At 55.5% G+C, this 16,107-nt stretch overlaps 1 protein-coding gene across 9 annotated transcripts in view; it reads right to left on the bottom strand.

The window, feature by feature from the left end:
- The window catches only part of HIVEP3 (HIVEP zinc finger 3), a 515,337-nt gene that overhangs the window by 11,338 nt on the left and 487,892 nt on the right, over positions 1–16,107 (bottom strand). For all 9 annotated transcript variants that reach the window (XM_082387505.1, XM_082387507.1, XM_082387502.1 and 6 more), the window contains one exon: positions 3,053–3,228. In XM_082387505.1, coding sequence (XP_082243631.1) covers positions 3,053–3,228 — 176 coding nt within the window. The remainder of the gene's footprint in view (positions 1–3,052; positions 3,229–16,107) is intronic.

Here is a 16,107-nt window from a genome sequence, read left to right as displayed (position 1 = left end):
TTGGGCTTTGACCAACCGCCCTCCCTCGGTCCCTGAGGCCTGCCCCAAACTGCCAGCTCTGTCCCGAGGCGATCGGTGCAACAGCCTGTACCCAGCACAGCCACTCTGCTGGCCTCTGGGAACCTTCTGAGAAGATGACATGGGACCCCAGACCCCCACAGGGACATCCCAGTGGGCCTTTCCTGGCCACACCCACTGAGACAACCCCTTGCTAGCGCCCAGGGGCCGGAGCTGCTGCCACGATGTCTAACACAGAGACGGAGACACAGACAGGTAGACGGAGACAGACAGGAAGGGCTCCCGGGCTGGGTGCAGCCAGGTGGTCGTGACGGAGGGCCCTGAGGACCACCTGACCCAGCCTCATCTCTCACGCAGCCTGGCTGGGCCCGAGCCCGAGGATGAGGGGAGGGAGGAGATGGAGGCAGCTGTGTGGAGGCAGGAACCCTGAGAGGAGGAGGCCTTTGGCATCTGGGCTGGTGGCTGAAGGGTCCATGACTCCAGGGAGAAACAGGAGTGTCAGTGTCCTGCGGCTTCCCTCGCTCCCCGCCTCGTTCAGAGAGAGCCAAGAGGGAGCTGGCTCTGCTTCCACCTGCCACCACCCTTACTGGCCCCTCTCTAAGTCCCAGAGGTTGACATTCCACGATTTTGGATGTGCTCACTGCTCCGGCTCTGGAAGGTGTCATCTTCCAGAAGCCTCTAGCAGCATTTGCAGAGAGCTCAGCCCTCCCCCCATCACAGGGTGAGAGCAAACCCTCCTGGGAGGGCCCTTCAGGGCTCCACCCCAGGCTCCACCCCCAGGGCACTCAGAGGGCCTGCAGACCCTCCCCTCAGGTTAGGAGCTCTGGACCCTCCAGGGCTGTGTGCTGGCTCAGAGGAACCCAGGAAGGGACGGCAGATAGCTCGGCACGTGGCTTCCAATGCAGGAATCTCCTGGAAAAGGGGTGTTCCTGCCAGGGACCCAGGCCTCTCGCAGACCTGACAGAAAAAGACCAGGCCTTTCCTCTCAATAAAGTCAGAGGGAATCGAACAGGGATTGCTCTGGGAGACTGCTCCGGCTGGGAACTCAGCCCCATGGGTCCTTCCAGTCTCACGTGGCAGGATGACGGTTCTCCACGGTGGTGGGCAGCTCTTCATGGCCCTGGGCTGGGAGACCCTCTCAGGACTGGGCTCCTCATGCTGAGAACAGAATGGTGGGGCCCCCTGGACACACCCTGGGCACAGGGCCAGCAGCTGTGATCCACTCTGGAGGCCACCTGGTTGGCCACCTGATTTTGCCACTCCTTCCAGACAAGGGGGCAACTGCTCACAGAGAGGAAGGTGGTGGGGGTGATGTCCAGGAGGCAGGGGTCCTGGCTTATAGTTACAGCTCCGGCTTTAACAGTCATTTCTGTTTCGAGGGACCCATCTTCTGCACCAAGTGGGGCTTGGACAAAAAGGTTTTTGGCGTTCAGAGGCAAAGGCCATTATTTGAACTGTTGGTGGATTATTCCCATCTCTCTCCACCATAAAGTCCCAACGGGCTGCCTAAGGCCAGAGAAGGTGGGGTTGTAGGGGGCATGTGTGGGACAGAGCCCACGACCAGGACCGAGGCTTGCTAGGTGAGCTGTCCTGGACATGGCAGGGCTCCAGGCCTATCAGTTCTCTCTGAATGCCCTTTGGAATGTTGCTGATGAGACACCAAGAAAGAAGAGGGTCAGGGCGAGGAAGGAGGATGATCACCTCTATTCAAACCAAAACCTTGGTGGGAAGGTTTGAGCTCCAGTTGAGAATGATGGTGAGAGGACAGAGGAGGGCAGCCTAATGGGGTCAGGAGACCAGAGATGGGCACCCAGTCAGAGAGGGGGCCATGAGCGAGGGGATGAGATCAACTGCCCCCTGCCCTAGCACCAAGAGAACGGAAGGGGCCAGCAAGAGGAGGAGGAAGTAAGGAAGGCTCAGAGACCCGAGGGGCCCTCCTCAGAGCCACTGCCCACTGCTCTTTCTGGGAGCAGCTTTACCAACAAATGGAAGGTCAACAGGCGTCAAAGCTCTCCAGTTCCATCTACTGAAAAACCATGTGGCTCTGGTGGGGGCTGGTGTGGAGGCCCCCAACTTGCCCAAAGGAGAAGGCAGGACCCTCGTGCCCAACCCTGAGCCAGGAAACTGCGAAGCACGAGAGGCTGAAGCCACCAGGGGTTCGAGAGCCCCAGGCTTCCCCCTGAGGCACCTCAGTCTGCTCAGCTACCAGGAAGGAAGAAGCGGGTTGCGATGCCTTTCCTGCCTGCCCTGTGGGAGCAGCCAGCGGAAGGAGCAAAGAACTCGGTCCAAGTCTCGTGGACACGGCCTCACTGGTCCACACCCGGGTCCTGGGTGGCTGCAGTGGCCCTGGCCACCCCCCATCACCCATCACAGCGCTCTGGTTGCGTACCCTCACCGGCCAGCCTTCCTTCCTTTCACAGGTGACTGCCAGAGCCTGAGCTGACCCTGCTGTGCAGTGTTCGGGGGCAGGAATGACAGGGCTGCCGTTCGGGGGTCGGGGAGAGCCCGGCCCTGTGTCAAGAGCTGCAGAGAAGCTGGATGGAGCGGGAACGTGGTCTGAGTGGTGAGGCGGGGTGGAGGCAGGGGCAAAGTCTGGCATGAAAGGTGACCATGCGAGTGTGTTAAGTGGCTCGGGGTGGAATGGATTTCCAAACTCAAGAGCGGCAGTGACCAGTGTGGATGCTGGAGCTCATCAGGTCGGTGGATAAAGGGCTAAGGAGACATGCAAAAGGAAGGGGTGATGAGATCAAATACAAGACCAGGAACTGTGTGCGACAGTGCCACCGCCTGGCCGTGGTGGGAATCACAGGGGTGGAGGGCGGAGGGGCCGGCGTGGGATCCAAGAGCACGGGCAGGGCAGCCGAGGGGTGCCACTGCCCAGTCTGGAGGCGGCTGCTCTGTCACTGGGGAGCCCAGGAATCGGGGGTGCCCAGGCCCCAGGCAGAGAGGTCCGGGCCCCGGGCTCTGTGCTGGGGCTCCCAGGGGGGAGCTCCCTGCAGCGGGCAGGGCCAGTGCCCCGCTGACCGTCTCTTACCTTTGGTTTTAAAAGCAAAGTGACAGTGCTTGCACACATAGGGCCGGACGTCAGTGTGGGTGCGGATGTGTTTCTTCAGCATGCTGGGCTTCTTGCAGCGAATTCCACACTCCTCACAAACATATTTCCCTCGGCCGCGGCCTCGCACATATACATACTCTTCGTTTGATTTGTACCTATGAGCAACAGGCGTCATGGTAAAGGAACAAAAAAGTAGGAGAAGAGGCAGGTTCCCACCTCAGAAGATGCACACGCTTCCTGGCTGCATCCGGCCCTTAGGGGCATCGGGAGAGGAGGACGCGTCGCGGAGCAGAGAGAACCACGGGTGGGGGGATCCACCAGGGAGCCCTGCACCTGCCCTGCCCTCACACAGGGGGGCTGCCCCCTTCTCTCCCTCGGAGGCGGCAGACCCTGGTGCTCCCTGCCAGGAGGGAAGCCACAGGGGCACAGAGGGCCTCCGGTCCAGACCCGGCCTCGGTGCCAGCTTCTGCTCCCAAAGAGCAGCCGCTCTGGGCCACCGTGTGACAAAGAGAGTGAAACAGATAACGACCACAGCTCTGGCAGCCACCACTGACGGAGTGCTCACTCTGTGTTGGGCGCTTTGCCCGAATTCAATCACAATCTCCACAAAGAGCCCTTAAGAGCCTGAGGCTCCCACAGCCAGAAAGGGACAGAACTTGAGCTGAACCTGCCTGCCCCAAAGCCCGTGCATCCCCCACAAAGGGCGACACGCGCTGAAACAGTCTGCTAGGAGGCCATCCAGACACGCGTGTGAGGGGAGGACGAGGGCTCCATCGTTTCTCTGTCCTCAGAGTCTGGAAACCAGGGGCCCTGCACTCTCTCCCCCGTCTCATCTCCAGCAAGGGCCGGGAGCTCTCAGGACCCAGATTCCAGCCACCTGGCCTCTCACACGGCCTCCGGGGGTCACTTGGGGTCATAGTGGGAAGTGCCAATAGCTTTCAGGAGCCTCCTGGGGTGGCTGGCCCACCCGCTGGGCCTCAGCGCCACTGCGCTCTTGGCCCAGAATCAGAATGTTCTTATTTCCACTCGGAAGGAACCCACGAGTCTCACAGGCTCACTTGATACCCTCCTTGTCAAAATGCCGTGCTGGTCTAATGCTGTGGATGTGTGAGTGTCTCGATGGGGACGTGGAAGGCTGCGACGGGGTCCAGGGAGGGGATCCTGGCATAATTCCAGGAGAAGAGCTTTCTGACTCATGAGGCCTGGGGATCTGAAGGCACGGGTGCCTTGGGAGAGGTGTGGTCTCTTGGCCTGCAGGAGGCCTGCCTGTGCCCACACTCACCCCGCACATCACCCCCTGCCCAGGAGTTGGCACCCAAACTCGGGGGTGGGGTGGTGCAGAGAGGCAGGAAGGGGCTTGGGGGGAGGTGAGGCCGTGACAACGGCTGGGACTCAGTCCTGCTCCGCTGGGGCCATCAGCTTACAGCTGAGAGGATGCCACAAGGATGGGCTTGCAGGAGGGAACTCTGAGGGAGGGAGCCGGCAGGCAGCGGCACAGCGATCACCAACACACATACACACACACTCACACACACTCACATCACCTCCCCACTCTCACACGCAAACACATGCACTCACACTCACACACTGACACACACCCTGGCACACTCACCCTCACCCATGCAGTGACACACACTTTCTCTCTCTCTGTCTCTCTCACACACACACACACACACACACACACATGCGTGCCCACGCGCTCACACACGGACTGCTGTCCAAGAGTACAAGTGGATCGCCTCAACTTTGGCCAACCGGTGCCTCTCAAGTTGTCTAAAACCACCCTTTCTTCCTATTACAGGTCCTGATGGGCCACTTTTAGGCACCCAGTCCTCAGGCTGGGGGCCAACTCTTGCCCTGATCCAGGGCAAAGCACCATCTTGCTTTCAAGGGGAGGCATGGAAGGCCATGGGGGGCTAAGGGGAGAGGGACTTATTTTGCTCTTAGGGAGAGCACCCTGCGGGCAAGCAGGGGGTGTCTGCCTCCCTGTGCCAGCAGTTCACCCTCACGCAGCACGCCCCCCAGACCTCAACCAGCTACCTGGGTTTTAATTCCTAGGTCCCTTCGTCCCCCTGGGACCCAGTCTGAGCTGGGGCACCCTTTTCCCATCTGGAGAAGAAAGAAGTGCGAATGGCTTGGTTTCCCCTTGGCACTGGACACCAGCCTCCACTTGGCTCTGCTTGGCGGGTCCATGACAGCCCCCCCCTTCCAACGATGATGGCGCCGTCGGGGTCCCCCTTCCTTCACCCCCTCCTACCCAGGCCCACAGCCGTCCTGACTGCTACCACATGTGGGATTCCCCCTGTGCTTAAGCCAATTCAGAAGAAGGCATTAGAGTCCGTCTACCTTGGCTGTTCTCAGCCCCTTCGTTCTCCTTCCATAGCGAGCTTAAACCACCTGCAGCCGCCTGAATGGAGACACACACACACACAGAGAAAGGACTCTGCTTGACCCTCCAAGGGTGGTGCCTTGACTTGGGGGTGGGGTGAGGAGGCATGTATGTAACCCCAGACACCACTTTGTCATACTCCATGGAAGGTGCACAACCTGCTGGGTAGCACAAAGGAGGAGCCTGGGCTGGAAGGGGCCAGAGAGGATGCTGAGAGATGGAGGCAGGAAGGGAGGCCCCCAGGCAGGGACCCCAGAAGCAAAGGCACGGGTGCTTTAAGAGGCCTGGAGTGTTTGAGGGCAGGACAGGCTGGATCACCATCGGCCTTGAATGCCACGCTAAGAAGCTGAGACTTGATCGAAGTTTTATTAAAGATAAACAAAGTCTAAAGAGAAGATGCTTCCTTGGCACCATGGGGAATGGTCTGGAAGAAGAGAGACCTAGAATCTGGGTACAAGGCACGTGTTCTAGGACAGAGATTCAAGTCCTTCTGGACGTTGAATCTACAGGCCTTGGTGGCCATCTGGATGACGCAGGGGCCACCATGAAGGAGTAACAAAGATCAAAAGTTTTCAACTTGGCCAGCTCAAGTGGTACCATCTGCGGGCTTAGACAGAAGCGATACAGGACCCTTGTCCTTAACTGCTGAGTGTGAGATGATCCTGAGAGTGAGTTGAGGAAATGTCCAGTACACAGCTGGAAATCCATGGGACTCAGGATGGGACATGTAGATTTGCGCTGAGGCGCAGCGGGTGGGCCAGCCACCCCAGGAGGCTCCTGAAAGCTATTGGTACTTCCCGCTATGACCCCAAGTGATCCCTGGAGGCCGTGTGAGAGGCCAGGTGGCTGGAATCTGGGTCCTGAGAGCCTCTGGCTCTGCTGGAGATGGGATGGGGGAGAGAGTGCAGGGCCCCTGGTTTCCAGACTCTGAGGACTGGGAAATGATGAAGCCCTCGTCCCTCCCCTCACACGCGTGTCTGGGTGGCCTCCTAGCAGACTGATTTAGCGCGTGTCACCCCTCGTGGGGGATGGACGGGCTTTGGGGCAGGCAGGCTCAGATCAAGAGAGTATGAAAACAGGAAGAGGGCAGTGAGAGGGCCCAGGAGGCACCCAAATGTAAGGGCGGGGAGAAAGATGGCACTAAAAGCCACCCCCAAGCAGAGATCTCCTGGTAGAGAACCAGGAGAGAATGTGATTTGGGAGCCAGAGAAAAGAGGTTAGAGGAGGAGGCAGCCAGGGGGGTCCAGGTTGTGGATATCTGGAGGAGGGTGGCCACTGGGGGTCCTGAGACTTGAAGAGGACAGTCCTGGTTGGCCAGCCTGGAGCCTGTTGACTTCTCTGCTCCTTGAAGGCCACTGGGGTTGTACAGCTTTGTGGTTCCCAAAGGGCCAAGTCCAGGGACAGATATGGGGCAGCTGTCCAGTGTGAGCTGGACCCTCTTCCCCTTCCCAGCTCACGGTCAGCCCCTCCAGCCTGTGCAAGGCCCCTCTCTATAAGGTCCCACCCCTTCCCCAGCAGATTCAGGCCTCCGCCTTCGGACACATCCCACCATCACGGACGCAAGCTCAATTCTCTCGGTACCAACCAACCCCAAAGTCCCCCTGGACCTCAGCCCGCTCCAGCGACCGCTCTGTCTGCTTCCTTTCTCAGCCTGAGTCTGGAAAGGGCCATCATGCTGGCAGAGTCACGCCTCCTCACCGCCCCAGCCCAGCTCCCCTGCTGACTGTTCCTGCCAACAACACAGGCTGCTAAACCCAAGTGGCAGAGGCGTTATTGCCCTGTTGCCCGCCCTCTGGAGACACCTGTTGGCTTGGTGACCGGGTCTCCTCCGCAAGTTCCTTCTCTGACCCCCGCCTCCCATGCTGGTGCTCCCCAGGCACCAACCTGCCCTCTTCTCCCCTCACATCTTCCCCCAGGTGAGCTTCCCCGCACACGCCTGACTTTCTGCCTGGATGTTGATGGCTTCCCTGTCTCTCTCTCCAGCTCTGACCCCTCTGCTCTACATCCAAATGCCCCCTCGGCATCTCCCTGGTGGTCACAGCCCACGTGCCCTGAACCACGTTTCCATGTCCCCCCACCTGTACTACCGCCTCCTGGGTCCCCGCGTCAGTAAACGGCATGCACATCCCGTGGTGGCCAGGCCAGCATCCCTGGTGCCTCTACTCCCTTCAGTCTTCATTGTCAATCCACCGCCACAGCCCGTCAATGCCGCATCCCACATATGCTCCAGGGAGGCCCACCTCCTTGCCACCACTAGCCCAGGCCACCATCCCCTCTCCTAACCCGCAGCATCCTTTCCTCACAAAACATCCAGAGCGGGCTCTCCCCAAATACATCCGGTCCTGCCACTCCTCCCAGCCCAGGGGCCCATTCAATGCTCCTCCCCCTGCTCTCAGGATAAAGCCCTGCCCCTCACTCAATGGGTGCAGAAGGCCCCGGGCACCACCTGGCCCAGCTACCTCTCCAGCTCTTCTCTTAACTGCACTTCCCCATCAACAACACAACATCATCCAGTGCCTCTGAGTCCCTTTCCTCTGGCTTTCTCCCTCCCCCGTGTCCACCCCTCCCACCGCCTGCTACTGTCTGACCAGCTCCTCTTTCCTTCAGGGCTTTGCCAAAAGGCCCCTTCCTTCAGAGCCCTCTCCCACACCCCTGGGCCTGGGGGTCCCGCCACTCCTCCTTCACGGTGCCTGTCAAGCTGTGTGTACTGTGTGGCCTCTCACAATGTAGTCCCCGTTAACCCCACGCGGAGGGCACATCTGCCTCCTTCACTAGCGCATCCCCAGGGCCTAGCTCAGTGCCTGATACCCAGCAAGTGCTCGGTACTCACCGCTGCACAGAGGAAAGCCAAGCCAAGGCCTTCTTTCCTCGTGTCTCCTAGAGACTCTCAGCTGAGACGCTCCCACTCCAAGAGTCCCTGAGCACACGCTCAGCCTGACACTGTGGGCTCCCCGTGGACGCGGCACACAGCCAGTCCCCCCGTAACCACGGTAGACTGGCTGGCTGAACACTCCCCACTTTCCGGTAGGAACCACTGTGCTCATAGGGTAGAAGTCAGCATGAGACCTGGGTCTGAGTTCTGGCTCCTGCGTGAACTTGCTGGGTGACCTCGGGTAAGTCACTTCCCCTCCCTTGGGAATAGTCAAACTTTGCCCTTAGATACACCAACCACCGCCACATGCCTGACGTCATTCAGTCCTCCCATCAGCCCTTTGCCATTGTCCCCATTTTATAGAAATGTGAACCAAGGCCCAAAGAGTTCAAGTGACATGGTCAAGATCACACCATCAGCGATCTTTCCACTTATCCCCATCCCCGCACAGACACTGCACGAATGCTTTTACGTGATGCTGACCAAGTTTCCTTAGCACCATCCTTCATGGAGATTCTCAGGGGCCTGTAACACCGCAGACAGATGAGAGCGGCATCACTCTCCCGCAGCCCTTCCTGAAAGGCCACCAGCTCTGGGTGGGACCGAGGGTGTTGACAGCTGCAGAAAAATGCCATGCAAAGAGCCAGGGAAGGAAGCCAGAAAAGCATGGTGGGACCCCCAGGGGCATGGTCGTGTCTCCTAGGTCTGCTGGCCCCTCCACCCTCCACCCAAGGCTGCCCTTTGGAGGCCTGTGCCACAGGTTGCCCTTCACCCGGTGAAGAAGCGCCCGCCCAGCCTCCTGCCTGTTCTGAGCCTGCAAGACAGTTCACCGCCTGGGTACAGCTGACTCATGGCTCTTTGAGCCCCACCACCTGCCTGTCTTCTGCTGATCTGACAAGCCAGGGATGTCAGCCAGTCTGGAAAATGCTTGGTTTTGTTCTTAAAAAAAAAAAAAAAAAAAAAAAAGAGCTGTTTCTGTGGATTCCAGAATGTCTCAGTTAAAGGGGCCCTGAGCTTGACTGCCTGAGGCCCAGGGCTGTGAGGGCCTGAGGTCACGCAGCACCAGGGGTCCTGGACCCTCCCATGGAAGCAGCTTTCTGTTCCACTGCCTTGGGTCAGGAGGTAAGTGAGGCTGCCAGGAGGGGTGTGGAGCTGCCAGAATCTTCTGGGTCTCTTTTCATTCTTATGCTGCAGGTCTAAGACTCACGGACTCAAAGGAAAAAAAAAAGAATCTTGCACAACCCCTTAATCAGGAGGGTCTTATTATTTTCATCTAATGGAGAAGGAAACAGAAACAGAGAGGTTGTGTGTCTTGCCCAAAGTCACGAGGCAGCTAGAAAGTGGCAAAGCAGACACTGGAACCCAGGTCTGACCCCAGCGCTCTTATGCGTGACACAGTCTGCCCTCCTGCCTTCAGCCACGTCTCTTCTTCCAATCCTGCAACTGGAGATGCTGAGCTGCCTGACTCTTGATCATTCAGCACGTGACCCCTTGGGTTGTGGCTCTAGACTCTTGGCAGGCATTTCTGAAACCTGAAGCCTCCACCAAGCACTTGGGAACTCAGATCACAGCTCCCAAAGGAGGTGGCACATCCCTCTGCTCCAGATTCCAGAAGAGGGGATGCGGTGGAAATTAAATGGCATTTCAGGCAAGATGATGGGTGAGTTGTTGTTCTTGGACTCTGCGTATGACAAAGACTCAGCGATGAAGCTGCTCTGTGAGGTAGTGAGCTCCCCATCACTAGTGCTGTTCACCCAGAGGCCAGGCTGGGAGGCCCTAGAGCAGGAGGGAATGAGTGGTTATGGCAGCTCACTGATGGAGGCAGCTTTCAGTGGATTAGCCTGTTTGCTCCTGTAACAATGCTGTAAAATGCATATATTTATCCTTCAAATATTCCATATTTATCCAAAAAATATAAATAGATATATTCATTCCTGACCAAATGGAGCCTCAGGGCACTAGATGTGGGGGCGGGGTGAGCTGGCCACATGACTGCGCAAAACAGAGGAGGTATAAGGAGGGGGGAGGGGTCGGGATTGAAATGAGCTGGAAGGCAGCGCACGGTCCCTCTCTAAAGGAACAGTGGATACACCTTTCCAGCCAAGTGTTGTATGAGGCTGTCAGATCTTCCAGGTTTTCAAGAAAACCACAAATCCAGATTTTTAAAAAACTAATAATATTAGCATACACTTATATAGCTCTTACTGGGTGCCAACCAGTATTTTAAATGCTTTGCATACCTTTCCTCATTTAAACCACAAGGCAGCCCCATGATGCAGGGACTCTAATCATCCCAATGTACACATAAGAAAATGGAGTCACAGAGAGGTTAAGTAACCTGCCAAAGGTCACACAGCCGGTAAGTTAACAGAGTTAGAATTTGAAACCAGGTCACGTGTTACAAAGTTCAGGTGCTTAATTGCTATGAAATTCTAAGACTTAAAATCTCCTCTTTTGGGACTTCCCTGGTGGTCCAGTGGTTAAGAATCCGCCTTCCAATGCAGGGGGACATGGGTTTGATCCCTGGTTGGGGAACTAAGATCCCGCATGCCGCGGGACAACTAAGCCCGCACGCTGCAACGAAGAGCCCGCAAGCTGCAAAGAAAATCCCGCATGCCGCAGCTAAGATCTGACGCAGCCAAAAATAAAAAAATAAATATTAAAAAAAAAATATCCTCTTTTAAAAACACAGTTTAAGGCAAATAAAATAGGAGAGGCAGAAATAGCCCAGAGCTAAACTTCTGGCTGAAAGAAATTTCCCCAAGGTCATGCGGCTAGTAGATGCCTGTCTGACCTTCAAACCCATGACTTCTCTTTCCACCAAGCTTCATTTTTCTCTTAAATGAGGGGATAAACTCAATGACCTCCGAGTGACCTTCCTAATCGGAGCTCCTAGGAGGCTGTTCTGTATGTATATTATTGACGTTTTCATATATCAATATTTTATCATAAAACTGTCACCTCTTCTCCAAATTTGGATATTTTAAAGTCTTGTCAAATTTCTGTTTTTATTATGATCTTGTGGCCAAATATGCTTTCCCCCAGGGGCATACAGCTTGGATATAATCACGCAAAGTGAGAGGAAGATGCGACCAGAAATGTCCACACTGTTGCTCGGAGGCCCACTTTTGCGGGCAGCCTGTGTCCCATGAAGTGAGGCTCAGGGTCGGCTCCTGGGGGGTCACTGGCCCCCAGGAGGTCCGGCCACAGCGAGCCCACCAGCTTGTCTGCAGTGACGTGCTGCTCTCCGGGTGAAGCTCAAAAAGGAAGGGATGTCTGTGGGAAGAGGAGCAAGTGCCAGTTGGCACTGAGCTGTGTATTTGCTAAAAATATTCAGTTGCCAAGAGGTCGGGAACATACCCCTTGATGACAAACGTACTGGGGAGGCTGAGCTGTGGGTCATGGGGGAAGCTCACACCGGGTTCTGGGCACATCCCAGACCCTCGTTTTGTCAGGGTTCTGCAGAAATCATATCACATCACTGCATCCGGGATGGGGGGCCTTTAATGTGCCGTCCAGGGACAGGCCTGCTGTGCCCGGAATTCCACGGCACATACGTAACACAAGCACGGGCTCAGAGCCCACCAGCGGAGGGTCTATTTTAAGCAGTATTCTTTGTATTTACTCAACAATACTTACTAAGGCCTGGTCTGAGCCTGGCCCAGAAACGCAAAGCTAAATAAGACTCTGACCTCAGTCTTGAGTGTGAATAACAGGTACTTAAAAGACTGTGAAACAAAGAGGTAGAATCCGTAAGCCAGACAACGCACAAAGTGCCATGGAGGATCAGAGGAGGACCAGCAGGGTGGGTCTTAGGTGGCTTTTGCAGAAGAAGTGCTTTTCATCCCGGTCTTTCTGGGTGAGTCGGGTCTGACTGGTGAGACTCCTGCCTTGGGAGCCCCCGTCTGGTGCAGGGTGGAGGATGGTGTGGGCTGACAGGCCTGGAAGCTGGGGAGTGGTGTTGTAGTTGCCTGGAGCCCCAGCCGGGGCAGAGGCAAGGGCGGGAGGAAAGAGGACACAGATTTGAGAAGTTGGGGCTGTCTGACAGAGGCAGGAGGGGAGAGCCGGTCAGGAGCCTTCTTTTACAGCTTCCAGGACTCCCACCACGGAGGCCAGCCTGCATTCATTTTGCAGGTTTGCGTTTGTGCCATCTGGGCCCTTTCCTCGCTTTTCCTGGTGTGAGTTTTCATTCTAGGGGGACATCAGCAATCGGCATCAACTACCCGGAAGACAGTATATAGCTCAGGGGTCTGATGCCCAGCACCGGTCTAAGGGGAGGAGGTGACTTTTATTCTAAAGAAGTTGATACGATAAGCTGAGACGCTGTGCAGTGCATGACCAAGTGCAGAAGCCTAAGAACCACCGAGCAGGCAGCCAACCTGCGCTGAAGCCAGCTCAGGTCCAAAGAATGCAGCCAAGGCCCGGTTTCCGACCAGACGGCGAGATTAGGGAGGGAGACAGGATGCCAGAAGCTGGGCCTGTCGCGTTCAGAGAAATGAAACTACCGAGGAGGAGTGGACTTCTTAAAGGTGCCCATTACGTGGGGGCGCCCCAGCCTTCAGCAGGCCCTGACCTGCAGGATCTAGAACAATGACTTTCACACTGTGCTCAGGATTCACGGAGGGGGAGACAGAGCAGCAAGGCTCTGGGCCCTCACCTGCCCCACCACACTGAGCTGCTTTTCAGAATAGGCATCTATGTAAACCGAACTTTGTAAAAAAGGGTTCTGTGAATTTAAAATCAATTTGAAATTACTGTTAAAGCACATCCATGTTCAGAAGGACCTTAAAACCTCTGACTTCCTGGGTGGGAGGGGCCTCGTGCATCCTCTGATGTGGTCATTCTCAGGGCAGCCCATCCACACCCCACCACGGGTGCATCTACCTCTGGCACCTGGGGTCCCTCGGTGTCCCAGGCAGCACCTTCCACCTCTGCGCAGCTCTCCCCCTATTAAGCTAAAGTTGATGACCTTCTGTAGTCTGAGCCCTGTTTAGTGCAACCCCTCTTTGCACACGACAGTCTCCAAAGGATGCTGTTCTACCCAAGATTTCTCTGCTCCAGGCCTCAAACAGGCGCACTCAAGATGGATTCCAGATTCCTCCCCAGACTTTCCCAACCTCTCCAGGTTGTCCTTCTTAAGATGGGATGGCCCAGAGCACCCAGATAACCACCACCCCGACACCCACTGTGGCTGGAGCCAGCCCGGCCTGATGCAGGACTATGGTCAGCTAGTTTCCCAGCTTCACTTCCTTGTTCCCCAGACAGGAAACAGGCCCAGAATGGGGAAGTGACCAGATCCTGGAGATTGAATGCATGTCTTATTCTTCACTAAAAAAACACTAAAAAGAAAGTCAGCCAGGGTCAGAGGTGTTTCTTTTGTCATGGAAAAAGAAACAGCTAGCATTTGTGGAGTGTTTACTCTGTGGTAGGCGTGTGTTACAGGAATTATACTGTGGAAGCCTTGGCATGATTCTATATGGCAAGAAGCAAGAATGGAGGCTGGCTTAGAAAAACCTCAGGGGCTGGCGCAAAAGCCTGGCCTGTATCTTGTGGGCAGAGGGGGATGGGGAAGGTGTTCAGTTACAGCCCTGCTCTGGAAGCAGCCCTCTGGGGCTGCGTGCAACAGCAGCTTGAGGGGACCCTGACCGAGGCCATCTGTGGTAGCAGCTGATGAAATGTGTGTAGACATTGGGTGCCTGATCAATGCCTGTGGGCCAATGGCTATGAGTTGCTGTGTCACCACGCCCTGGGAAACCTCAGTGTTTCCTCAATGCTCAGAAATTCATGTGCCTTGAGATGCAAATAAGATGAGAAAAGGCTGTGAACTGTATTAAATTCCCATAATAAATGCAAGGCATCATTTCTGTGCTGGGGAATACCTGTGAGGTAATGACCGTGGCAAGGCTGTCCCAAACATCTGAAGGCACTGGGGTAGCTACTGTGAGGCACATCAGACCCTTTCTCAAGAAGGGGGTGGCTGGCATCATTGGCTGCTTCAACCTGCAGAACACACAAGTGGGCTGTGTATTCAGGCCACAGACTTACAGACTCAAATCTTATGGGAGAAGGAAAGAGAGGCCATTCTAACTGTCCCATGATGGCAGGCACCTTCTTGGCCCTTGCTCTGAGTAGATCTGCTCCCCACCAGCTGGGAGCAGAAGAGAAGCCGGGCTCATGGAAAATCTGCCCACAGATACCTTAGGTCACAGGTGCAACCACTGCCAGCCTCCTGGGAGGTAGCTCAGTCCACAAGCAGAACCAAGACAGGGAGGAAGGGCTTCCCTGGTGGCGCAGTGGTTGAGAGTCTGCCTGCCAATGCAGGGGACGCGGGTTCGAGCCCTGGTCTGGGAAGATCCCACATGCCGCGGAGCAACTGTGCCCGTGAGCCACAGCTACTGAGCCTACGCGTCTGGAGCCTGTGCTCCGCAACGGGAGAGGCCGCGACAGTGAGAGGCCCGCGCACCGCGATGAAGAGTGGCCCCCGCTCGCTGCAACTAGAGGTAGCCCTCGCATAGAAAACAAAGACCCAACACAGTCAAAAAAAAAAAAAAAAAAGACAGGGAGGAAGATCTGGGCTCATTTTAAAAAAGAATTTTCCAACCCCAGAGCAAAAAACTTGGAACAAAGCAAGCTTGAGTGGTAGTGAGCTCCCAGCCATGGACAGTGTGCAAGCACAGACTAAATGACCTCTCAGATTTGGGGCAAAATATCAATAGATTCCTATGCTGGGAGGGAGGCTGGACTTGAGGTAAACGGGTCTAGTTGGAATCTAAATGGACACAGCACAGTCACTGAAATGGAAATCAGTACGATAAAGGATCAGGGCCCAGTAAAGAAAATGCAGGGGTCATGAAAGCCTCAGTGAAGTTAACCAAACTGTCAGATTTATATCAGGATGATAGAGGTGCAAGATGGGGAGCAGCTTGAGAAGAAATTCCAAGTTTAAGAATAAAGGGATTTGGTTACTTGCATTTGAAAAACAGGAAACAAGACTTCCCAGGGAGGGCTGGTAGACTGGACCATATGAGCTTTATGTTTACAGGTAGCCTTTCACCAACCCCTCACCTTAAATGACTGACCAAAGCTGCAGCCAAATTAGTGTCCTCACCACTGGAATGTGGGGTTGAGGTCATGGCACAGACACAAGCAGGAATGGTCCATGGACGACGTGAGCTCCTGCCGACTGATCATATCTCATCTCCCCTTCAGTTAAAAGCTTTCTATGCTTTGGACAGTTCTTAGCATGACAGAAGGGCTGGATACTTTGCACAGAGGGAGACAGGGTGAGAGGTATGGCTGTTGAAAGCTTCTGGAGCGCGTACGTTGAGATCAGACTGTTGCCACCGCTGGCTGGGTTAGCCTTCAGAAATGCCATGTCTATGAAGTCTTGTCAGAGGTTAGCAGATGTGCTGACCACTTAGCAGAAAACATTTCATCTGTTCCCAGCACAGTGAACCTGACGTGACCAGGCGCCGGACGTGAGAAAGCAAACCCAGAGTATGAAAATGAGGTGCTGGTCACCAGGGACATGCCCTTTTGGAATTATCTGATGTACAGGGCAAGTAGAAGCTTCTGAACCTCCTTGAAGACATTTTTCATGGACTGGGAACTACACCTCACACAGCAGGCCATCTCCTGTGTGGCCTTTATCATGCTTTGCTCTCCTCAGTCCCCTAACAGCCTTCACCTCTGGGAGCCAGTTTCCTCACTTCTGTTAATTCCAGTGCTCACCCTGGGGTTGCAAGTCTCAAAAGATTACAGCTTCTGACACAG

Source organism: Balaenoptera borealis (genome assembly GCF_965194805.1).
Source record: "Balaenoptera borealis genome assembly, chromosome: 1".
Lineage (NCBI taxonomy): Eukaryota > Metazoa > Chordata > Mammalia > Artiodactyla > Balaenopteridae > Balaenoptera > Balaenoptera borealis.
Note: the sequence above shows the minus strand (reverse complement) of the source record. Positions and strands in the feature narration are given on the sequence as shown.